General features: G+C 36.4%; 2 protein-coding genes across 6 annotated transcripts in view; one reads left to right on the forward strand and one right to left on the reverse strand.

Annotated features, from left to right (window-relative positions):
- The window catches only part of LOC125662582 (multiple epidermal growth factor-like domains protein 6), a 50,735-nt gene extending 36,306 nt beyond the window's left edge, over window positions 1-14,429 (forward strand). For 2 of the 5 annotated variants that reach the window (XM_056145966.1, XM_056145969.1), the window contains 7 exons: window positions 60-133; window positions 1,249-1,383; window positions 2,271-2,396; window positions 6,759-6,785; window positions 9,495-9,652; window positions 11,424-11,559; window positions 13,847-14,429. In XM_056145966.1, coding sequence (XP_056001941.1) covers window positions 60-133; window positions 1,249-1,383; window positions 2,271-2,396; window positions 6,759-6,785; window positions 9,495-9,652; window positions 11,424-11,559; window positions 13,847-13,915 — 725 coding nt within the window. In that variant the 3' untranslated portion in view covers window positions 13,916-14,429. The remainder of the gene's footprint in view (window positions 1-59; window positions 134-1,248; window positions 1,384-2,270; window positions 2,397-6,758; window positions 6,786-9,494; window positions 9,653-11,423; window positions 11,560-13,846) is intronic. The other 3 variants (XM_056145968.1, XM_056145970.1, XR_008797552.1) reach the window with 2 other exon arrangements.
- Window positions 14,430-18,735: 4,306 nt separating this feature from the next.
- Window positions 18,736-22,994, reverse strand: LOC125662592 (prisilkin-39-like). Its single transcript, XM_048894845.2, has 3 exons — window positions 22,879-22,994; window positions 21,940-21,954; window positions 18,736-19,074 (listed from the first exon to the last, which is right to left on the reverse strand). The coding sequence occupies exons 1-3, from the start codon at window positions 22,910-22,912 to the stop codon at window positions 18,848-18,850; spliced, it is 276 nt and encodes a 91-aa protein (XP_048750802.2). The 5' UTR covers window positions 22,913-22,994; the 3' UTR covers window positions 18,736-18,847.
- Between the last annotated feature and the right edge of the window lie 3,418 nt (window positions 22,995-26,412).

A 26,412-nucleotide genomic window follows, 5' to 3' on the forward strand; every position in this document is an offset into this window, starting at 1 on the left:
TTGCCTTGTAGAGATGTATGTATACTGTGGCTTTCTATGTAATCATTTTTCTTTTACAGATGATTCCTGTCGAGTATTTTTGTGGTCGAGTGTTCAGGGATGTAACGACTACATCAACGCAATATATTTACCGGTATGTACTTAACAACGCAATATATTTACCGGTATGTACTTAACAACGCTATTTATTTACCGGTATGTACTTAACAACGCAATATATTTACCGGTATGTACTTAACAACGCTATTTATTTACCGGTATGTACTTAACAACGCAATGTATTCACCGGTATGTACTTAAAAACGCAATATATTTACCGGTATGTACTTAACAACGCAATGTATTCACTGGTATGTACTTAAAAACGCAATATATTTACCGGTATGTACTTAACAACGCTATTTATTTACCGGTATGTACTAAACGCTATTTATTTACAAGTGTACCGGTATGTACTCAACAACACTTTTTATTTACCGGTATGTACTCAACAACACTATTTATTTACCGATATGTACTCAACAACCCTATTTCTTCACCGGTATGTACTCAACAACCCTATTTCTTCACCGGTATGTACTCAACAACACTATTTCTTTACCGGTATGTACTTAACAACGCAATTTATTTGCCGGTATGTACTCGACAACGCAATTTGTTTACCGGTATGCACTCATCAGTAATATTCACATCATCTATATACATATACCGGTATTCACTATCAACATAATACACAACAAATATTTACCGGTATTCACTCACCAACATTATACGCAACAAATATTTACCGGAATTCACTCACCAACATTATACACAACAAATATTTACCGGTGTTCGCTCAACAACATAATACACAACACATATTTACCGGTATTCACCCATCAACATTATACAAACATTTACCGGTATTCACTCACCAACATTATACACAATAAATTTTTACCGGTATTCACCCCTAAATATAATACAACAAATAATTACCGGTATTCATTTAACAACATAATATACAACAAATTTTTACCGATTTTTACCCATTAATATAATACACAGCAAATATTTACCGGAATTCACCCATCAACATTATACACAGAAAATATCTTTTGTAACTCACTCAAAACAACTAAATATACAACATATATACATTGCTAGCGACAATGCAGTGTTGTGTTCGACTTGTTACCCGTTTTAAAAATATGCAATGTTTTGAAAAAGTTGCCTCATTATATCAAAATAATCTTTTTTTGACAGAACTATAGACGAAGGTATGCTTACATAGTGACGGAGATGCCCCAAGTACGTACCATGATTGATTTCTGTAGACTTCTACAACAGGAGGAATGTAGAACGATTGTAATGTTGAACAGTAGTCACACAGATACACAGGTAAGATGTGTTACATATAAATATAAAACATTGTAATGAAAGGGCCTCCGTGGACCCAGTGCTTAGAGCCTCGCACTCAAAATCACATGGACTCTCACCTGTGGTCGGCGCGGGTTCGAATCCCTCTCGCGCCGGTAAATGAGAAAGTTTCCCAGTTTACTTTCGGAAGATCTGTGTTCTCTTCCCAGGTACGTTGTATCTGGGTTCTTTTTTCCACCAACAAAAACTGGGCGCCACCAGATACCTGGAAAATTGTTGAGTGTGGCGGACAACATCAAAACAATCATTGTAATGAAAGGTGAAGATAACGAATAGTGATTGATCTCATAATTCTTATAAGCAATATAAAATAGAGAGTTGGGAAAACACGGTTCCCTCGATATACCAGAGGTGGGATCAGGTACCTAGGAGAAGTAATCATCCTGTCGACCGGTCACACCGCTCTAAGCCCTACATGTGTATGTGCAGTGGTCGCACAGACAAGTTGTGTTTTATATAAAACATTGTGATGTTGTAAAGTGGTCACAGATGTTAGATATGTTATATAAAGAACATGCTACTGACAAACAAGTTGCTATTACAACGGTTTCAACAGTCTCATTTAATATCAGCATTTCACAAATACACATCATTATGATATAGTTTGCCAATACAACTTTTCATTACGTCAAGTACTGTCTGATGTGTTTCATACCAAATTGTACACCTTTCTTTACATATCAATTCTGATTACGGATTACTCCGTTTTTTTCAGATAAAGATATAGGTCTCACGACAGACAGGGGATGCCTGCCCCTTCTAGGCACCTGATCCCACCTTTGTGTCTCTTATAAAGATAGATCACTGTTCGTTATCTTCACCTTTTGATATACTTTGTATTCGTTTAGGATGGAAAATATTGGGCAGATCCCGGAAAAAGTGTTGTGTGTGGACCATTTCGTATTGCTGTGAAAGTCGTGTCTGAGGAAGAACACTTCGTCCGCAGGACTATAGATCTTCACTACAGCATCGAGGTAGTCATACATTCTGCTCAGCTAACTTTTGAAATTTTAGATGATTTTTATGTTTGTGATTGTTACAATCTGATTGGTAACTGTTTACAGAAAATCGAAACGTTTGCATAAAATGCAATACATAAGAACTCATCATCGTATTACATTTGATTAAATTTTATTTTTTAGACTAACATTATATAAATATGTACATGTATGTATGGATGTATTTATTCAAGAGGGATACATTTTCGTGGAAGATAGCTTTTGATTTAAGATATCTTTCTTTCTCATTCGAATTTCTACACTACAGTAATTTTGAAATAGATATGACATGCAGCTACAGTTTCACCCAAAATGCGATTAATGAAATACGTTCACTTGAATTCTATTATCTTAAAATGCGCAAACTTTCAGCCGAAATTAAGTATAATAAAATGATGTGTGTATTTAAAAGTCGATAAGAATATGCAAATTAATATGCACATTGATAAATTGTATAACCTACGGCATAGGTACTTCGTTTACGTGGAGTTGAAGTGTTCAGTTTACACCTTTGTTCTTATTTCATTGCTCCACAATATTATCCATTAATGAACGAATACAGACGATCGTAATTGTCAATTCCGGCGTGGTTTTAATCTTTACTTCGTACATATGAAATCTCGAAAAAACTGCATAACCCTTGCAACTCTTTATAAAAAATGGGTTTAGCTATTTAGCGATAATGCAATATCATCACTGGTCTCAGTTGACATAAACAATGATTCTCCGAGAAGAAACACCTAATGACCGTTTGCAAGGATAACGTTTAATACATGTAAAAGCGTGAATTACGAGTAACAAATGGAGACATCAGTCCAGACAAAGTATAATATTTGGAGGTTTATTTAATGTGCATGACTTTCCTTCACATTTGATTTCATTTACATGGTTCTTCCGCCAAATATATGGATTATTAGGGGAAGGTGGCTTATTTCGTACACAATTTTTGGGGGCTTCTTTTTACAAGATTTGCACTAACGAAATATTCATTATCTTGAATATTACTATGGTTAATTGAATAAGCAGCTTAGTCGTATACGTGATACCAGTTTAACCTGAGTGGGTAATATTGTGCTTCAGAATTCATTTTGCAATGAAACAACATTTGCCTCCCTTCCATACTCTTCATTTATAATCACAACATATTATCTGATCCAAACTAAAGGATGAAGTGATAATTTTATTTTCAAACTTTGTGTGTTATTTGGCACCGCATTTGTCATTATTCATCATTTGATTTTCCCAAATTTATTAAAATCAATCAAATCATCACTATGCAAGGTGAAGATAACGAACAGTTATCAATCTCATAACTCCTACAAGCAATACAAAATAGATAGTTGGGCAAACACGGACCCCTGGACACACCAGAGGTGGGATCAGGTGCCTATAGGAGGTTAATACAAAGTATCAGGACTTTAAAATGGTTTAGTAGAATAGTCGTGTCACCTTCCAGCTCGAAATACAATGGAAAAGTACACTTACTGGGTATAAGATTATGGCAAACATTAATCAAAAACTTTTTTTCAAAGTGTAAAATATGTATATTCAATCACTAGATCAAGGGGTCCTTATAACTTTCCACAGAAGTACAATTTCTTACCCAGAAATTTACAGTAAAAAACGTTCTATACTGGACTCCAATATGCCATTATCCTCAGTGAAAGTTGATGTTTATTAAGGACTGAAGATCTCTATAGACTTTCTTTCGACCATGATCCACTCGTATTTACAATAACTGTCTTATGTGAAGTATAAAATATTTACATGTATCACAGTGCAAACTGCAACAGTGAGGGGTCTTAGTCGTGTACACGTCTCGCACAACATGTGTCACTTCATTTCAAGATGTGTTCCGAAAAAACCCCATATATTTTCGATTCGAATGCTGAGAGATCAGCGAAGTACAAGTCACTTCTATTTTCCAGACCTCAGGTCCACCTAGGATTGAACCCACAACCATCCAAAATAGGGCTTTACACAGTTGTCAGAGAAAGTCCTTCACCCAAAGTCAGGGTGGACCTAGATTAGGAGGTTCAACTTTGCCTATTGCAATTAGCCTTAAAAATCGTCTTACAGGAACAATTCAGATATAGTTCATCATAAATAGCACTGTAGGGTGTGTACATTACGATGGTACTTATTTTAGCATTCAGCGTCACATTGATACATCACAGATTACTAGACTCTATAGAAATCAGTGATGAATACATAAATGCGAAACTTTAATTGTGCAAAAGGGAGGCGTTTCGTGATTTATTGCAACTAATTATATGTCTTTTTTTTAATAATGTGAAAGGTGAAGATAACGTACTGTGATCAATCTCATAACTCATAACTGTCTGACGTGTTTCTTACCAATCATTACGCCGTCCCTTTACTTACTTATTTAGACTAAGAATTATTCGGTTTATCTGATCAAACTAGAGAGTCATGGTAGAAATGATCGGTCAGCAGGGGATATTCATCCCTCTTTGACACCCAATCTAACCTCATGTGTTTCCAATGATCCGAGTTTGCGTTGTTGTTCCCAGTGTTTTATTATGTATGGGATTGGGGCCTCCGTGGCCGAGTGGTTAGAGCATTGCGCTCAAAATCACACGGCCTCTCACCTCTGTCGGCGCGGGTTCGAATCCCGCTCGCGCCGATAAGTCAGAAAGTTTCCCAGTTTACTTTCGGAAGGTCGGTGGTCTCTTCCCAGGTACATTGTATCTGGGCTCTGTCTTCCACAAATAAAAACCGGGTACCACCATATAACTGAAAAATTGTTAAGTGTGGCAGAAAAAAACATCATCAAACGTATGGGATTTATGAGATTGATCACTGTTCATAATCTTCATCTTTTGTCGGTCTGTGTCCTATTCCGGAATTACTTGCTCATATAGAGACGTCACTAACTTTAGCTGAGAAACCACTAAATTTGACTTGTGAACCTACGGCCGTAGCAGAGAGAGCTCTTCATTGTGCCTACGACTACTGTTATAAGATACCTATATGTACGTTTTAAGAATCATATCCTATTGATAGGTTGTTTTACGTCTCGTCGAGAATTTTCCACTCATTCTGAGACATCACCTGCTGAAGGTGAAGTACCATTTTAAACCTGTGCTTAGCGCTCGGGGCCGTAGCAATGAGAGTTCTTTATCATGACAAAGCATGCTGTGACAAGGGTGCTCTGTTTATAAGGTCATATCCAAAAGACCCGTGATTGTCACATCTAAATTCGGAATGTTTGGCGAAGGAACACTCACTACAGGTACATATCTTAACGTCATAGGTTTGATGCGGCCATGGCACGAGCGGGGCTCGAACTCACGTCCTCCCGGTTACGAGGCGAACGTTCTACCTCTGAGCTACGGCGACCGGTAAAACCATATCCAAAAGTCTTATGATTTTCACTTATTATACCGGGAGCATGACAAAGAAACAATCACTGTATCATGATAAACGTAGGCTTGACGCAGCTTCGGAATCAAGAATGGAACTCGAACCTCCAGACTGCGAAATGAAATGAAATCAGCATCTAAACAATTAATGCAAATATCAAAGAATCGTGTATGATAAAAAATACAATATACATGCATCCCCATGTTACATAAATCACAATATAAGAATGTAATATGCCAAGTCGTTCACCAATAGCTAAAGAAGAACTTCAAAATTTTACGATTTGAATGTACTTTAATTTTACAATTCTGTTGACACTATGCCCCTCTTCATCAAAGGATGAACATGCATGTATATGGATAATAAATATGCTGTACAAAAATCAAATATGCAAAGGACTCTGAGATATACAGTGTATATAATCAACGAATACTCGGTTTTAACTTTTCCTGAACAAAAAATCAATGTTCCAATAAGGTGCGTTACATACCTGTATGAGAAATAGAACTGTGTTGAACATTGTGGTCTATAAACCCTTTACTTGTTACATCTTGTAAGACCCTTTAGGTAAAGTTGCTTTTAGAGGCAATGTTATTTACATGCTCACACTACATGAATCTAGATCTCTTATATTGAGGTCGTTTACATTGAAATATCTGTTATATTAATGCTTACACCCCCTAGGCACCTGATCCCACCTCTGGTATGTACATGTGTCCTGTTTGCCCAACTCTCTATTTTGTATTGCTTATAGGAATTATAAGATTGATAACTCTTCGTTATCTTCACCTTTCATTGAAGTAAAATTAATTTTCACGTAGTTCAATAACGGTTATGTTGAGCTTTATAGATAATGAACAATTCGGGTCAGTTTCCTGAATTTCGGTATATCCGGAGTAGATTGTATACGCATGTTAAGTTGTACTCTCATCCACCTTTTTCGACTTTCAGAGTGAACGAGACAGTATTAACTTAGTAGTGAGTAGCGAAGAACAGTGCATCATGATCGATAATCTTCTAATTTTATTTTGGTTTATCTAATTGTTTGTTTTCTACACCTTTGCATTATCTCCGAATTGTACACTTGTTATGAATACACTTAACATGTAATTATATGTACTACATTTTCGTTTGAATATATATTTCTTAAAAAGTCTCACAGAAATGTTTTGCAATTGACTGCTAATGTGGTTTTATAATATGCATTGTATATCACATCATTTATTTTTGTGAAATTGGCTATTCTGCTTTCATTTATCACCACTTGTGGCAGACCATCTGTTCTCTATCATATTTCATGAATTTGTAAATAAATTGCTAGTAATTTTCTTTTACTGCATTTGCCATTTGCTTCTGTATTCAGTTCCTTGATCGTTTACGAATTCTTCAGTGATCTGGGTCTTCAATGAATGAAGCATTGTTGACAATTTTAATATAACTTATCCTCTGAAAGTTTGCAATTACATTTCTTAAGAAAATTTCTGTGTAACAAAAAACTTTGGAATTGCCAAACATATCGCTTGTGCTATTGGAACGCTAAAAGCTTATTGGATGCTAATCAGATGTCTATGTTTTATTCTTAAAAAGGAAATTTTAATGTTAAGCTGATGGGTTACAAAACCCATGCCTAATTCTATTGAAAAACCAAAAGAGCTTACGAGTCACAAAACATATACCCATTTGTATTAACAAACCAGCTTATGTAAATGTATGCCTAGCTCTGTTGCCTGCAGCTTCTCCTTTCGATGCTTGTTCTTATTCATTATAATGAATTTCAGTCATTTGTACTTTTGCAATACCGGAAATTGTTTGCTATCAGACATATTAGTTGGATTTAATATTCTGACTTACCTCCCTTCCCCTGCTGTCCCCACAAGAACGATACCAATGGACCCGTCCTTAAATATTTATTACATACATTTACTTGTACTGTGTTTGCATATACATGTGATAAGTAGTATACAATTACTAGTGTTATTGACTTTCATTTCATCTCGTTTCATGTCATTGAGAATTAATAAAAACAAGTATCATAACCCTCACAACTGTTATGATACATTCTTTTCAACAAATCTAAAAATAGATTTCAAAAGGATGATGGCGTATGACAGACACATTTGGACATTGTAATGTATGACTGATAATCGTTTACCTGATCAGGATATAGGGCTCACGGTGGGTGTGACCGGTCGACGGGGAATGCTGACTCCCCCTAGGCACCTAATTCCACCTTTGGTGTGTCCAGGGGTCCGTGTTTGCCCAACTATATATTTTGTATTCTTTATGGGATTTATGAGATTGAATAACTGTTCGTTATATGAAAAGGAGGATGACATATGAAAGACATATTGGACATTGTAATATACGACTGATGTATAATTTTGCAATATGTATCAGTAGAAAGGCAGTGAACGCACTTAATCTATAAACATTGCACGTGTATTGTATGACAGATACTTTTCTCAATTTTATATGAGAACGAGAACTGCGATGAGAATGATCGGATAGAATTCATTATTTTCTGTAAAAGTATTATTACATGTTATAAAATGATATGCAATTATACGCATTTACACTGTACGCATTGTGGAGATAAAAGAGTGAGTTTGTAATTAAGCTTCTCCAAAGATAACACTTATTGCGCTGGTATTCTTCATAAGAACCCATCATTCTGCTGTTTCAATGTAAATATTTTGTAGTGGGCTTGCATTTGATCTTCATGTTATCACTTATCCAATATGAAAGGAAATGACGAATGTGTCCGCCTTGTAGCCCAAGAGAGATTTCCGTGAAACACATTCACAATTTAATAAGTATTTAGTGAAGCGCGTTCAATGTTAAGGACAAGCGCGACGTTTCTCAAGAATATGTATATGAAATTTTTCGTGATATTTCGCTCGCATTCTATCTCGTTTCTTTAAAAAATAAACTCTTGGAATATATCACCATGTCTGTTGTAAAGTTTGCAGATTTTCATAATTCCAGGTGGTTGTAACTAAAATCTAAATCAGCTCTTGTGTATTACAGTAAATGAATATTACTATAGCAACCACTGATTGATTGTTTGTACGTCCCGTCGAGAATTTGTCACTCATATTGAGACGTTCTATATAAAAAAAGGAGTGCGTGATATTTGCAACATTATTAAGAATTGGATATCTGGTGTGTCCAGGGGTCCGTGTTTGCCCATTTATTTTGTATTGCTTATAGAAGTTATGAGATTGGTCACTGTTCGTTATCTTCACCTTTCATATCGAGTACGGGACCCTTACACTGTTAGTTAGATAATATAACCACTGAGTCACCCAGGCGAATACACAAAGTATGGTCATATTTACTGCAATTCAAAATACAAACTTATTTTGGAAATCACACAAAAATCTTCACATAATCAACAGGGGATGCTTAGTCCTCCTAGGATCCCACACATGGTGCACGTCCAGGGGTCCGTGTTTGCCCAACTATCTATTCTGTATTGCTTATAAGAGTTATGGGATTGACCACTGTTCGTTATCGCCACCTTTAATCAAGAAGATACCAGCATTATTAAGAGGAAATGTCAGAAACATCGCGTGCGTCCTGAAATGTTAATTGAAAATTCAAAAAACATTCAATGTTGAATGAGAATTCAGAGAAATACATTCAATGTTAAAAGATAATTCAGTGACACGTTTTATCTTTAAACAGGATGTGGAAGGCGTCGTGGAAATACAGCAGTATGAGATAAATTCCTGGAACAATACGTCACCAAATCCGGATTCTGTGGCCCCGGTTTTATCCGTTATACACGATATGTTGCCATGGCAAACTCAGACTGGCAATCACCCTGTTTTAGTGCACTGCAAGTAGGTTTCACTTCATGAAAAATATGATTTCCATAGTGCGGAAACTGTGCGAAAACTTAAGAAAACAAATGGTTTTCGCAGTTTCAATTTTGAATCTTCAAGATTACATGGATTTAAGGCTCCCGTAAACCTAAGCTTCATGTAGCTCTCCCCGATTCCGGATGGTTTATGCAGCAGAAACTTGCTGAAACCTAACGTTTCTGCAGCGTTTCCGTGTTACTATCGCCACCCTAGATATTCGCTGTTTCTGCGCATTTCACACGTTTACGCAGTGCAGAATCCTACATGAAATTGCTAATGTGAAAAACCTACCCTTCTCTAAAATATGACAACATAATTGAATCATGGCTACACACTTTAATATTAATGATATACATTGTACTCCTGAAGATTACAAATTGTTTACCAATGTTTTCGGCAAAGAAATTATCAATTCATTGAATAAAATGTTTATAAGCTGATATATTACCAACCACAAATTAAAACACAAAGCTTCTATATATCATGCTTGTATTAAAGATCCAATGACTTATGTAAAGAATAATAACAATAACAATCTTAAGCTTGGTTGAACAATCTACTACAAGCACAACAATACTGGTGTAAAACTATTCATCGAGATTAATTTTCCCTTATTTATAAATAAAATCAAACCCAGAGACAAGAAATATTTCTTACACAATATGCATATTCCCCTACTCAAAGATAAAAAGGATGTGATGTATGATCTGGAAATCAGTGGCAGTGTTCTACTGGTTTCAAATTACCAACACTTTATACAGTTAAAGTTTGATGGCAATCAGATTAAGCATTCCGTATTTATAACGACTAAACATCTTGTATGTCCCCCTAGTCTGTAACCTGAAAATCAGTACATATGTCATCTACCATTTCAACAGTGCCGCTTTCCAACATCTGTGGGTTTCAAAATGTTAAAGAATATTTCTGTTTACAAAATGAAACCCCCCCAAAAAAAAACTCTATTAAAGACAATGTACATGTAACATAGTGTTTTGTAAAGGAAAGGTGGTTTTGACCCAAATCTCGATGTTAAAAATGCTTCATTGTTATGAAAAATGCAAACATTAGAAAAAGGTATATATGACCTTCACACCAATCGAGGTCGAAGATGTTAGTACCAGAAGTAAGAAACCTCAAATGATGACTTTTTAAAGTATCAAATATAATCATAAAGAACTGAAAGGGGTGGTAATGGGGGTTGACAATAATCGTAAGTTCTATGTAAGGCCTGAGAGCATCCACTGTGTTTTATAAGAGCCTAAACACCTTGAAAAATATGTAAAATTCCATTTTAATGTTAACATTGGCCTTTCACCTTGACCTTGTTTTGAAAGTGGGGATTATGCAAATGGTGTCATGTCTCTAAACACAACCATATTGGGGACTTTCAGGGGCAATAACTACGCTTAAGTGTTTTGGATCCCTTCGATTGATCTATCACACAAAAAAAGAGAAAAAAAACCAACCAAACAAACAAACAAACAAAAGGAACGTGTTTTCTTTGATTTATTCATTCTTTAGGACGAAACAATAATGAATTTAACCAATAAATCGCGAAAATTTGAGCATTTTGAAAAAAGAAAGTTTTTATATTTCTCGCCATGCATGCGACTTGTTCAGACAATATTAGTGTGTGATTGTAAAAAAAAACTTATCTGGGGGTTATAAGTGCAACTACTTCCCCCGGTATTTCCCCGGATGATCAGTTATTGTATAAGTTTTGTTTCCCTTTCACATCTTATTGTTTCAGAAATGGCGCCGATCGTAGTGGACTCTTTTGTGTGTGTGCAGCGGCTGTAGAGAGGATCTCCACCGATGGAACCGTTGCGCTACCGTACACGCTTAATCACATGCGAGCGAGACGGAAAGAACTAGTTCCTTATTTTGTAAGATTTTTAATCAAATAATTCACGTTCATTTTGTATTTATGAGATCAGCTGAGCTTTTCTGCTCAAACTTTGTCCGTTGTCTGTCGTCAGCGTCGTCGTTGTAAACTTTTAACATTTTAATCTTCTTCTCCAGAACCACTTGGTGAATTTCAACCAAACTTTGCACAACAGATCCTTGCGTAAAGGGCTTTCAAGTTTGTTCAACTCCAGGGCAAGGTCCCCTTCAAAGGGGAGAAAATTACAAAAATGCAAAAATAGGGTGGGGTCATTTAACAATCTTCTTCTCTAGAACCACTGGGCCGGAGGAGCTGAAAGTTACATGAAAGCTTCCTAACATACTGCAGATTCAGGTTTGTTCAAATCATGGCCCCCAGGGGTGGGGCCACACTAGGGGATCAAAGTTTTACAAGGGAATAAACAAGGAAAATGTTTAGAAATATTCTCAAGAACCACTATGCCAGAAGAGCTGGGATTTACATGAAAGTTTTCAGCTTCTGGACATAGTGCAGATTCATGTTCTTAAACATCATGGGCTCCAGGGGTAGGATGGGACCACAACAGGGGAACAAAGATTAAAATGGCAATAATTGGGGAAAATCTTTAAAAATTCTCTTCTTAAGTATCACTGGGCCAGAAGAGCTGGGATTTAAATGAAAGCTTCCTGACATTGTGCAGATTCCATTTTATTAAAATCATGATCTCTGGGGGTAGGATGGGCCACAATAGGGGATCAAAGTTTTACATACAAATATTAAGGGATATATTCTTTAAAAAAATCTTCTCAAGAACCACTGGACTAAGAAAGTACAAATTTACACGACAGCTTCCTGACGTACTGCAGATTTACGTTTGTTCAAATCATTGTCCCCAAGGGTCACAATAGGGGATCAAAATTTTACATACTAATATATAGAGAAAAAATTAAAAATAATTTTCTCAAGAACCATTGAGTGAAAGAAGTTTATATTTACATGGAAGCTTCCTGACATGGTGCAGATACAAGTTTGTAAAACTCATGGTCCCCAGGGGTAGGTTGGGACCCAATAAGAACCAAAGTTTTACATGCAAATATAAATGAAAAATCTTTGGATATGGGCTAAGGTGACTCAGGTGAGCGATGTGGCCCATGGACCTCTTGTTTGGGATAGATCTATATATGATCATTTTTTAAACCGTGACAGGCTACTGATAAATAAGTTAATGTTAAAGGGGATTAAACAGACCCATTCAAAGTCAGCATTTCGCAAATACTGAAGACGTTATAATGATCTTATTTGCAAACATAACTTACCTGTTGTTTGGTCGAATGTTGTCTGACAAGTTTCATACCAATACTATGCCGATCATCATATACCTATAGTTAGATCTAAAACTTCATAGTTATTTCGGATTTCAAACATTTCGGTTGAGCATCACTGAAGAGACATTATTTGTCGAAATGCGCATCTGGTGCATCAAAATTGGTACCGTATAAGTTTTACATTATGACCCCTGGGTCGAGACCTCTGCTGGTGGACTGTTAGTCCCCGAGGGTCTCTACAGCCCAGTAGCTAAGTACTTCGTTACTAGCTTGAAAATACGGATGTATATTTAATTGCTGTTATAAAATTTAGAAATTCATTTCAAAATTAAGGATTATCTCCCTCATGCATAGCTCTTATCCTTGGACGAATTTGGCTCCACTTGTTTGGCACGCTGTTTTTGGCTATAGTTAGATCTAAAACTTCATAGTTATTTCGGATTTCAAACATTTCGGTTCAGCATCACTGAAGAAACATTATTTGTCGAAATGCGCATCTGGTGCATCAAAATTGGTACCGTATCAGTTTTACATACTGATTTTGTCTACCGATTACTCCACTTACTTGGTCAAAATATAGGAATCACGGCAGGTATGATCAGTCAACAGGGTGTGTTTTCTCCTCCTAGACACCTGATCCCATCTATGGTATGGTCCAGGGTCCGTGTTTGCCATAGTCTAATGTTTGTGTTCTTTATGGGGTTTTGATCACTTCCCGTTATCTACTATTTCATCACAGTGGAGTTTGGAAATCTTTACGTCTATGCAAAGTTGAAATCATAAAATCATAAGACTGATCGATAGGGGATGCTTACTCCTCCTAGGCACCTAATCCCACCTCTGGTATGTCCAGCGAACTGTGTTTGCCCAACTATCTATTTTGTATTGCTTGTAGGAGTTATGAGATTGATCACCGTTGGTTATCTTCACCTTTCAGGAAACTCTATAAATCGGATAAATAATTTTTTTTTTTTCAAATTTCAGACCCAATACAAATTCTGTCATGACGTAGTGGACAGACATATAGCAAAGATGTCACCACCTCCTTCATAACGAGAACACAATATTTGTATTATTTGTGATGTTGTCAAAATAACAACGCTATTACATGGTGCTTGAAATATTAGAATGTTTCTTTCATTGTCTTGTTAGAAGAAATATATATATCCAAAAATGTTATGGTGTTACATGTGTGTATTCTAATATGTTATGTATTAACTTGAGTTCAAGTTTTATTATTAGGCGAAGAGCAATTAACATTAAGGCTAAACCTTTCATGTAAACGTGACCTTTGAACTTTCATGCGTACACATTTATATTTTATTTTTTATTTGTTTGTTTGGTTTTGTTTTTGCAAAGAACAAAGCTACCTTGACAATTGTTTAACTACATGCATGGGCATGGATACACCCAAGGACACGCTGTAGAACATTTTAATACATATATATGGGAAACAAAACCTGGTAATTGAATGTTGGACCACGTGAGAAACCAGTATTGCGCAATACAATCTGAAGGAAACACATGTGTGATAAAGGTTTATAAGGTACAAAATGTGTAACGAAAAGATTCATTGATTGATCGTATATTGCTCGAGAATTTTGCACTGAAATAGAGACGTTATAACGAAAGAAGAATAAACCAGTCATGTGAATTCGATCTACATGACCCCCCCCCCCCCCCCCCCCCCCCCCCGTTATTTAACAATAAACAAAAGGAGAATAAACAAATTTGAATGATTTAAAACAAAATAAATGTTTGCTGTTAATTAATGAATAAAGTCAAGTCGATCAAATTCACATGTCTGGTAAATGATTACAAGATCAAGTCCATGCGGCAAATGTATTGTCATAAAGAGGAAGTTCATGGTCGACAGGGGATGCTTACTCCTCCTAGGTACCTGATCCCACCTCTGGTGTGTCCAGGGGTCCGTGTTTGCCCAACTATCTATTTTGTATTGCTTGTAGGAGTTATGAGATTGATCACTGTTCGTTATCTTCACCTTGCATAGTACATGTACGTTTTACCAATGGACTTTGTATGAAAATATAATTTCTTAAAATATTTTAATAAAACATGCTCTTCAGACTTCTAAGTGAAATAAATCCAGCAGTCATCAAATGTTATACAGTCCTTGGGTGGATTATTTTTGTTAATTATATATTTGTTATATGACACAGGATTTCTTTATGCCTGAAATGAACACAGGCAAGCGGCCTATTATACACCCTGTATCAGCATCCTTTATTTTGCCCTTTATTTCACCCCTTATCGTACTTTTCCGGAACACCTCTGTAGTTTTCATTCGGAGTACTTCGGATTTTTTCGGCTTAGAAGCAGATGATGTAAATTTTGCGAAGAAATGGATAAACAACAATACAGATAGAAGTTGGAATTGTTAGGGAGAAGATTTGGATAAATTGAGAGTTGAAATGTAACGATAATTTTTAGTAAATACTAATATAAAACTATAAAGAACTGAAACAATCTATTTAATATGCTGGTACGTACATTCATTATATATATAAGCATTCCAAAAACAGTATATTCGTGTTTTTAACTTTTATCCGTTATTAGGCCCTTAAAATTAACTATTTTCAAATATTTACCTCAAACAACAATACATGGCAAAATCTGTATCACACTCCATATCAACCCTCGACCATTATCAGCCCTTGGACTTAATGCCCTCAGACTGATATTGGAGTCTCAAGTTGATGTGATCGATACACATGTTTGCCATGTAGATGATTTTCGTTCAATATACTCCTTAAATACCATAATAACAAAAAATCGCGCCCTCCATTTATTACACATGAAATATGGTCTTTATGTAATGTACATTAAATATTTTAATTGATACAAATGACCTGATTTGATCTTTGATAAGTTTCACAACGTTCTATCTTAGAACAGGTTTTGGAGTTAAAAAGAAACCAATGTTCGTATTTCGAAAAGATAATTTACTAGAATTAAATTTTTAGAATAAATAGATTGTAAAGTTTGTGGTTAAAAGTACTTTGCAGAATAACATTATGTATCACATTACTGGGGACTGGGCTCGAATGATTTTGACAGCGCTATACGCTTTTTTTGGAGTTCAGACAGTGATTGCTGTAACGTGTTTCACTGTAAGTTTCCCCCCTGTTTGCACATGTTGATTATGAGCCAAATCCATGAATTTTTAAAACGTATTTTAGGCGTTTATATTTTTGTTAGTTTATGGTTGAACGTTATTTATGTACATTTTCAAATTCATGAAAAATAAAGTAATGCTAAAGGTCGACTTATTGTACCATTCTTTTGCACATCAGCTGTGACGTCATCTCTCGTATCCTTTGACACCAATATACCATGTATTATGGTGCAGTGAATGAATCTCACGAATAAACTCGCCGACATATTGATCAAATCCATGCAGACGTTAAAATGAAGTGTAGAGCTTACCTGCTAATCGATTATAAACAGTGTTAAGAGTTTAACCTTGATCACAAAAACTCTTATTACTGTAGAACCATATTGTGGTTGTTCAGCACTGAATGACTCAAGTTCAAAAGGTGCAAAGCGATTGGGCAATATTGCAACTTTTGCTGCGTGTCTGCACCGGAAATTTAAAGTTTCAATATGGTTGACTCGTTTGAAGTCGAGGCTAATAGCTGGTGAAAATGAATCTGATCTGCCGGTGAGGATGACCACAAGTAGCTATAGTTTACACGGTAATCTTATGTTGGACTGCAACGGATGCATAAAATCCAACGTAATGAAGGGAAATTGAATGGAGAAAATGGTGTAGGGTTAACGACGTCGACCTAATTCTCAGAAGTTTGACTTATTTGTTCAAAGTTTCTGTGAAGTCAGTTAAACGATTTATGTATTATAAAACAGAACAATATTCTGACTTTCAACAGGAAAACAAATTATTCATTATCACGATTAATACCAAAGTTTTGAGAGTTTGAAGAGAGTAAACGAGAATTTTCGGCTGCTTTGTTAGCTCCCATCTCACTATATACTATATATATCAGTTTGCTCAGATTGTTTCAAAATCCTGTGGGATGAACTGCGACGCCTCACCTACATGTAGGATATTTCATGAATAGTATGCCGTCGAGAAGCAATGTAAGTGCGATGATTTAAAGGGACTGATTCACGATTTTACCCAAAATTTTGTTTTCACTTTTAATGATCAAAATCTACTGTCAAATGTGTTTGAAAGATTTCACATGAAAATTAAGGTTATACATCATCACAGAAGCTCATTTTAGAGAGTTTATTATTTGTTTTGTAAACAAAGATTGCGGTATGTTATTGTTTACGAAATTTTCAAACGAAATGGATATCGATCTAAGTATTATTATATCTTTCACATTTCAAGCATTTTTGGGGTGAAATGTGTCATCTAAAAGTTAAAATTTGTGACTATGCAAACTTAAGATGCATTATATTACAAAATCAATATTTCACTTGTTTGTTTGTTTACATAAAAAGACTCGAGTCTTTGTTTACATAACACATATTTAAGGCTAAAATATTGCTTTTATTCTTGCATTCAAATGGTCAAAATTTTGGCTGTCAACATTAAATGACTTATATTTCTGATATTTAACATCAAAAATAAAAAATATTTTTATCAAAAATCGTGAACCAGTCCTTTTAACAGCGTTTTTACAAGGTGAAAAGAAAACGTATTACGCAATTTCCAAGTTACCCAATAGTTATTTTCATTTGTGGAACTCTTAAGCACAGTGAGACGCAAAACACACTTTCTTCCACACACGTCGGGTACAAATGGTTATTGCTGCCTTTATATATTGCCTAAAGGATGATTATCAGACATCATGCAACCACCCAAACTGTTAGGACACGCACGTTTAGTAAGTTTATGATTATTTGATAATAAAAAAAGCTCAAATAAAAATCGATAATTTACAACTTTCTTTGATTAAAGTATCACTCATGCAAAAGAGGAAATGATAAATCAATTCATATTTAATTTAATGGCCTAATTCAAACAAATATTATTCTTCATATGGTCAGTGGAATGTATAGCAACGGCTGATATAAACAAAATTTACGCTTTCATAACTTTTATCCTTATTTACATACATATGTATACATCTTGTACCCACACAAGCGTTAAACGGAATACTGAATGTACCTCCATCACAGAAGAGTTGATAAATCGGAACTTGCGTATTCGGAACGTACAATGTAAGTATTACGTTCTTTATTATCAGTCAACAACCTATGTATTACTTTGTTAAGATAATTGTTACGTCACAAGTAAATACACATAAAAGACGTCGAGTCGTAGGGTTTGTGTACCATGAAGTTGTGACGTAAGCAAACCCGCGACCTACGTCATAATTTTGAGTACAATATCAAAATTCAAACTAGTCAACATATGATGATTTCTCTAAAGCACCTGATCTAATTTGTGGTGTACCCAGGGATTCGTATTTATCCAACTCTTTATTTTGTATTCCTTATAAAATTGAACACTATTCGTTATCTTCGCCTTTTCATCTGCATTTTAATGTATTAAATGACATAATGCAATAAATATATTTTGTGAGTGTTTGGTTGGTTGTATATTGTTTAACGGGAATAGTTCACTCATATGTACGCCTAGACGTCAGCATTGTCGGCAAATGTCTGCAAAATATAGGCCTATGTATGGCGCTTACGGCCTTTGAGCAGGGAAGGATCTTTATCGTACCATACCTTATATGACACGGGCCCACGGTTTTTGCGGTCTCATCCAAAGGACCGCCCCATTTAGTCGCCTTTTACGACATGCAATGGGCACTGGAGACCTATTCTAATATGGGGCATCTGAATACTACTAACACCCACAGAACACAAGTCCAAAATAGCTGTTTTATATTTTTATTGATAGGCGTGAGTTGTAGTTACGCCACACATCTGATTTGTTAACAATGACATTGGTATTTATTCCCCTGTCATCACTCCAGCGAAGTCCTCTCAGTACACGGGGTGGTCGTAGTCGTGGGTACTACCGTGGGTGTGGAGCCCGTGAATTGGGTTGTAGTATGTTCTTCTGTAAAAGCTGTGGTGAGGATAGTGTGGGAGATATCCACCATATCTACCGTATCCGTAATTAGGGACACCGTATCCGTAACCTCCGTATCCATAATTTCCATACCCGTAATTAAGTCCCCTGTATCCATGGTAATATCCTAAACCGTGACCTTGAAAAGAAATTGTGATCATTGATTAAGGATCGCCAACTTTATATGTATTTATGACTTGCTTCAAGCGTAAATAACACGTCGGTGGCGGATCTAGAGAGGGTATGAGGAATTGCACCCCACCTCCTTTGGGTAAACTTTTTTTTTGATAGAAAGGACATCCTCTCTTGTTATTTTGGCGTTTTCAACCTTCTCTTTGTGCGGGAAATGCATAACTTGGGTGACAAAAACAAGCTGAAAATATTAGCGGGCAGCCCTTTAATAAGACACCAAAGAGGAATCAAAAGTATTTTCTAAACATATCAAAATACAAACAGAATTTGTGAAGCTTACTGAAGCAAGGCTGTTCTGTTCGTGCTGATAACAGCAGAATGATAATTGATTACGGAATAAGGAATTTATCAGGAATAATGTATGAAAGTTTTTATTCTTCCTGTCTCATAAAAAGCATTACCGAACATACATTCATGATTGGTCGGATGTGACTCTAATAAATATAACTTACATCCATTTTTAAAGGAATTCAAAGGATGACCCCTAAAACTGAAAATCCTATATATTTTTATGTTAAGGAGGTACGCTACACCAGAGAAATTTGATGTAGATGAAAAGTGGAGGATATGTACACCAATATTTTGAATTTGAAAATTTTCAAATTTACTTTATTTTGTCAAAAAATACAGTTTCAGTAGAAAGTAATCTGAAAAAAATTTAAAACCCCTGCTGGACTCGAACCTGCGACCTACAGTTCAGCAGTCGGTATTCTAACCTACTGAGCTACTCGGCTAGGTATCTAAATGGAAAAGGAAAAGTCCAATATTGCTGATATCTATTTTTTCATCCATGTTTTTAAAGGAAGTCAGCCATTATGACGATGTAGAGTACTACCTTATACGTAGCACAGAATTTGTAGATAATGAGAAGACCTATTTGACGATATATCAAGTTTTAGGGGTCTTCCTTATACAAGGGACCGAAAGGAATCACAAATATTGCACAGAACGTTATTCTAAGCAATGTGCTATCGTAATTTATTTTCTTGTGACTCCTTTAAAGGATTGATCCCATAAAACAGAAGTCCATAAGAGAGTGCTTATATTTTTATTGATAGGCGTGAGTTGTAGTTACGCCACATATCCCGTGATGATCCGGGTTAGAATAGGTCCTCAGTACCTCTTGCTTGTCGTAAGAGGCGACTAAATGGGGCGGTCCTTCGGATGAGACTGCAAAAACCGAGGTCCGGTGTCGCAGCAGGTGTGGCACGATAAAGATCCCTCTCTGCTCAATGGCCATTAGCGCCGAGCATAGGCCTAATTTTGCAGCCCTTCACCGGCAGTGGTGACGTCTCCATATGACTGAAATATTCTCGAGAGGGACGTAAAGCAATAATCAATCCAACCTAAGCCATCGAAACCGTGGCCTTGAAAGAAAAATGTGAATATTTATTACGGATCGTGAACTTTATAATTATGTATTCAAGGCTGACTTTTGGTTTTGTCGTTGAGTGGAATTAAAACATCGGTGGCGGATCTAGAGAGTGTATGAGGAGTTGTACCCCACCCCAACTTTGGCTGAACATAAAAAAGATGTCCTCTCTTGCCAATTTGGGGTCTTCAATCTTCTCCATGGGTGGAAATGTTGCGAACTTGAGTGACAACCACAAGTTGAATGTTTTTCTTGATCCACCACTCGTACATCTGTGGAATTGATCGAGGGGAGAGATCTCTTAACTTTTCTAGCACACACTCAATGTCGCCATTGAGAGGGGGGGCACGGATGTTATAAGAGGAATTCTACAGAAGTCTTTTAAAATATAATAAAGAGCAGAATGAATTTATCATCACTTGTAAAGAAACTAATGGCAGGTAGGACCCGCTTATCTATTTACAGGTTACGGTGACCTAAACTAATGGCAGGTGGGACCCGATTATCTATTTGCAGATTACGGTGACCTAAACTAATGGCAGGTAGGACCCGCTTATCTATTTGCAGGTTACGGTGACCTAAACTAATGGCAGGTAGGACCCGATTATCTATTTGCATGTTACAGTGACCTACACTAATAGCAGTTAGGACCCGATTATCTATATACAGGTTACGGTGACCTAAACTAATGGCAGGTAGGACCCGCTTATCTATTTACAGGTTACGGTGACCTAAACTAATGGCAGGTAGGACCCGCTTATCTATTTACAGGTTACGGTGACCTAACCTAATGGCAGGTAGGACCCGCTTATCTATTTACAGGTTACGATGACCTAAACTAATCTGTATCACTGAATGGGGATTCATCATATATTCTACATTACGTATAGACTAGTCTCCCAGTGTCTCTCCAGTGGAGCCGAAAGCTAATGAATGATAAAAGCTCAACAGAACATTGCGAAGTAGTTGTCTGAAACTTTCCATTCTAGAAAAAAAAAATAATGTAGCGCTCGAAACAAAGAAAGAGGTCACATATATCATACAATGATTAATTAAAATCAGCCAGTATAAAACGTAACGCCAAAAAAAAAAAAAATCCGGACAGTATCAGAGCTCGCTAACAAGAGCTGATATTCTGACCACGCCGATACCGTGTTACATGCAGCGGGAAAGACCATGTTTTTGCCTCTACAACAGCTCGCGGTCCATTGGTCATGAGGTAGCGTTTTTCTATTCATACCGTTCAGGAAGCGAAATTGACAGCGAGAGGGGGGGATAATTCATACAAATCTTCATAGATTTGTAGCATTAAATAACCGAACATAGACACTATATCATTATACCATATACTGCATGTATATATCATCATAAAACAACACCCACCCCCCGAAATATTAGAAAGTGTTCAAATTCCATTTTGAAAAAGAAAAGACTACTTACATAACGCCAAAGTACCTGCAAAATGAAAACGTACATTAGCTTCAAAGGAAATCTTCACATTGCATGCATAAAATATGGAAACAATGTTATATCAGATATGTATAAAATAAATGCGGTTATTGCGAGAGAGAGAGAGAGAGAGAGAGAGAGAGTCAGCTAAATATCTAATTCGTGAAGAATGAAGTTGATATACACTTATTCTAGATAAATAAATTTTCCTGAAACAGTTATCTTTATATCCCAGCAAACGAAGTACATGTAGGGATATTGGAATAGAAGATTCATCTGTCTGTCCGTGTATTTGTCTCTCTGTCCGTGTATTTGTCTGCGTGTAGACATGGTTTTGTTTAGAATTTTTCTAAGAATCTAGCGCGCGGATTTCCCCGAACAATTTGTACCCTCTATATTCATCATATAACGATATGCTCTGATATATCATTCTGATTGGGAAGGTTTTCATTGTTTTACTGGTTTATGTATGATATTGTTTTTTTGTTGTTTTTTTTTTGGGGGGGGGGATATATATTACTGTAGACGCCTAAATACACGCGCGGAATTTATTATCGCGTAATTTCACGAGAAGCATTACATTTGAAATAAAAGTACTCGCTTTAATTTTTATATTGATGAAATACATGTGAAAAATCTTGATCACTGGACCACTCACGAATGCATCTTCACGCGATTTGACGTCCACGAGCCATTTCGCGTTATTGAATACTCGCGTAAAATAAGGAATCTACAGTCTAGAAAACCCTTATCTTACACAGGCAGTCAAATGGCAGATACTTCGATCACAAAATCTTATTTAAAGAGCATTCATTGCAGACGAGCTCGTAAAACAACGAACAAAACTGAAAGAGCTCGGATTTTGCTTGGCAAACGCAAGCGAAATCCTCATTCTGAATTGTGTACAATATTTAAAAAAAAACAACTTACAGATAAACAGAGCGAGGGTAACTGCAGCCTTCATTCTGAAATCCACTAAAGAGGTAAGCACCGGGGAATAAGGACAAACTCGCACCTGTCTCCTGTGTAACGGATGAGGTTGGATTGATTTCTCCGTGGTATATATATTACTCTCTTGTTATTTGTCAAAAACGCGCTGTTAAGCATAAAACCCCAAAACGAACCCATGCCTTTAAAGTTATTCAACAGTCACTGCGTATTGTTCCATTCATCTTCATTCATTTTACTCCGAATTTGTATGTTTTTTCCTTGTTTGGGTTAAAAACATTGCAGATTGGGTGACCTTTCTTTGAGAGGTATTCAAATTGAATAGTCTAGGGTTTTTTATCTAATAAGAATTTCTAACTGCGCATTTTCTTTATTTTTTTTTAAGATGGAAAGCAAAACCACGTCAATACAGAGTCTGGTACAAGATGAAACGAATTATTAGTACGTGTACATGATATGTGTAATATACTGATTCAAGACGTCTGAAGGGTCGACAATGCAGTAGGTTTCAGTCACGTACTACTGAAAAGTAAAGAAGAAAACTACATCGGATGAACTTCTGGGTTCCGTCCTATCATGTATTGGAATACCGTATATCAGGCCCGTAGGCAGGATTTTTCAAGGGGGTCTGGGGCCGCTCAAGGCCCCCAGAAGCTCTGGGGTATTTGGTGCAAAATCCTGCAATCTAGCAATTTCCTGGAACTTATTTGAATTTTGGAATCATGCCTTTTTTACTATGAATTTTCATGATTTTCATAAAAAATCCCGACTTTAATAGTCACAATTCAAACAAAATGCCGACTTTAATAGTGCTTAGTAGTTTTCAAAGGGGGGGGGGGGTTCGCACGACCCCCCCACCCCACCCCCACCCCCACCCCCTGGCTGCGGGTGTGTATATAATATGATTTTTGGTGAGTTTGATACTAGAGAAATATTTTAGTTGTAGTTCAAGTTTAAAAGATTTACTTTCACAATTTCAAAAATCAACAAGAACTCCGCAAAGGCAGAAGATCCTTTCCCAATGTAGACTATCAGTGAATATAAGTCCTGACCGAGCACCCCCCCCCCCCCCCAAAATAAAAAAACAACCGTAAAACAAACAAATAAATAAAAAAAAAAAGGTCCCGTTACTGTATACCCTCTCGCAATCAATGACGGGGGAATAACAACACCAGATATCAGTATGTCTAAGTACATTGTACTACTTTTTCTTACATTACAGTTAACAGTACCGATCGCAGTAGCTCAGTGGTAGAGCGTTCGCTTTGCAACCGGGGATGTCGTGAGTTCGATCCAGCGCGTGTCATGGCCATGTTAAACCTGAGATGTTAAAATAAGTCGTAATTGCTCCATCGTAAAACGCTCGGCATTTTAGAAGTGAGAATCACTGGTTTTTCTTAGAAACGGAGATGTCGGTGTCGCGACAGGCGTTGGCACGCAGAAGAATCCTCGCCCGCTACTGTCCTGAGCGCTAAGCAAATGCCTAAACCTACTCAATTTGTGTGGAAAGTTATCGCCGGGACATACATATGATTGATTGTATCTTGCTTAACGTCTCACTCGAGAATTTTTCACTCATATGGAGACGTCACCAAGACCGGTGAAGGGCTTCAAATTTAGGCCTATGCTCGGCGCTTACGGCCATTGAGCAGTGAGGGTTCTTTAGCGTGCCACACCTACTGTGACACGGGTAAATCCGTTTTTAAGGTCATCTCCGAGGACCCGTGACATTCACACCTGATGCCGAGCGTTTGGCGATGGAACTGTCAATGCCCGGCCTTCCGCATGCGGGGCGAACGCTCTAACCTCTCGGTCGGGACATATAAAAAAAAAACCAAAAAAACAATCAAAAACTGTTACCAGTAAGTATTGGTTATCAGTTCCCAAATTAACTAAACCTTGTTCCACGTTTTGCATTAAATAAATTAACAGGTTAAGGAAGGAGATAGGAGGTTGATGAAAATGCGCGAGGATATGAACTGCGAAGCTTCACGTCGAATATTTCATCAAAAACAAGTATGCCGGCATGAAGCGTTGCTCATCATATATATAAAAATGAAGTTCAATTCTTATATTACTTTCTACTTTCATTTCTGTCATAATTCCCAGTCGTCGAAATATCAAAATCCATACGCGCATTGTTCACGATAGCAACATATTCACTAAGAAAATACAATTTTTAGATATATCAAAGGCAAATACATTGGCAATGTAAATATTTGATGTTGTGTCGCAATGCTTTATATTTCCACTTGCATGAATCACGTAACATTTTTTTTTACTGACTATACAGGAATAAAACTCTTGCGTGTATATGTTTTTGCAATAAATAAAAATCTCAAATGAATCCAAAATTATGGATAATGTTCAAAACTCCTCTTTTAAGTTTCGGAAAAAACTCAAAAAGACACACTCCCGAATGCATATGATATATTATTAACATTTCACGAAACGTTATGAATATTTGGCCAGAGTCTGATGTTAGTAATTAACATTAAGGTCCAGGTTACACTTCGCAGTTGAGAATATTTTACAAATATGATGGAGATGGAGACATATGTTGCTCCAAAAACGTTCTAATATTTGCACTAACCCACATTTTCATTAGCATATGTCTTTGCTTTTTTCAAGCGAATATTCAGCAGAAAAAATCAATTTAGATGAATTTTTGGGAACATCGTGAGACAAATTTCAACTTGAAATAATCACCATCAAGCTCGCTCTAATGATAGCTCATGTGATTTACTCTTCATCAGCTGAAAAATGATGGATATTACCCATAATGTTTCTGGAAAAATGTCGCAGTTGCTGCGGTATACTTAATTGACAACCCATAAATAAAATGAATAGTGTGGGAAGTACTACAAACGTTTATTAATTCCAGAAAAGGTTTTTCATACCTTCGATTTTTTTGTTGTTGTTAATAATTGTTTGGTTTGAAAGGGGGGAAAAAAAAACGCAGCTAATATGACGTCACAATGTAGTATTTCTCTGAATTGAATTTCTATATAAGAGTTATCTAGTAAAGAGGTTGAAATAATTTCAAGCATAGTTTCTTAAAGTTAAAAAATTGTTTCAAAATAATCTTTAACAAGTGATTGCTACTTTAAATGTACTTTTTCATAAATCTGTTTCTCAATGTTTGTTTCAGACCCATATATTTTACCAGCATTAGAAGATTTACTTTTTTTAAAAGGGTATACCATTGTAAAAGTTACATATGATGGAATTTTTCACAATCTCTGGACTACCTTGTAGGACGTACTGCTCGTCCGCGCGTGAATGAACGATTGGGACATACTGTTTAATTAGTTCTTCAAGTGCAGATCATTTGATGGATCCATAATTGACGCGTGGTTTTAGCTCACCTAAGCCAATAGGTGATGTCATAATTTTCCGATAAAAGTTTGAGTGTACACATATGAAGTGATGTCACTTTGCCAAATAGAGACAGGGAACCACATGCGATTTCCACCTCGTGTAGAGTTCGATGTTTAATGCTAACATGAGATATGA

Source organism: Ostrea edulis, chromosome 8, assembly GCF_947568905.1.
Source record: "Ostrea edulis chromosome 8, xbOstEdul1.1, whole genome shotgun sequence".
In the NCBI taxonomy this organism is placed as follows: domain Eukaryota; kingdom Metazoa; phylum Mollusca; class Bivalvia; order Ostreida; family Ostreidae; genus Ostrea; species Ostrea edulis.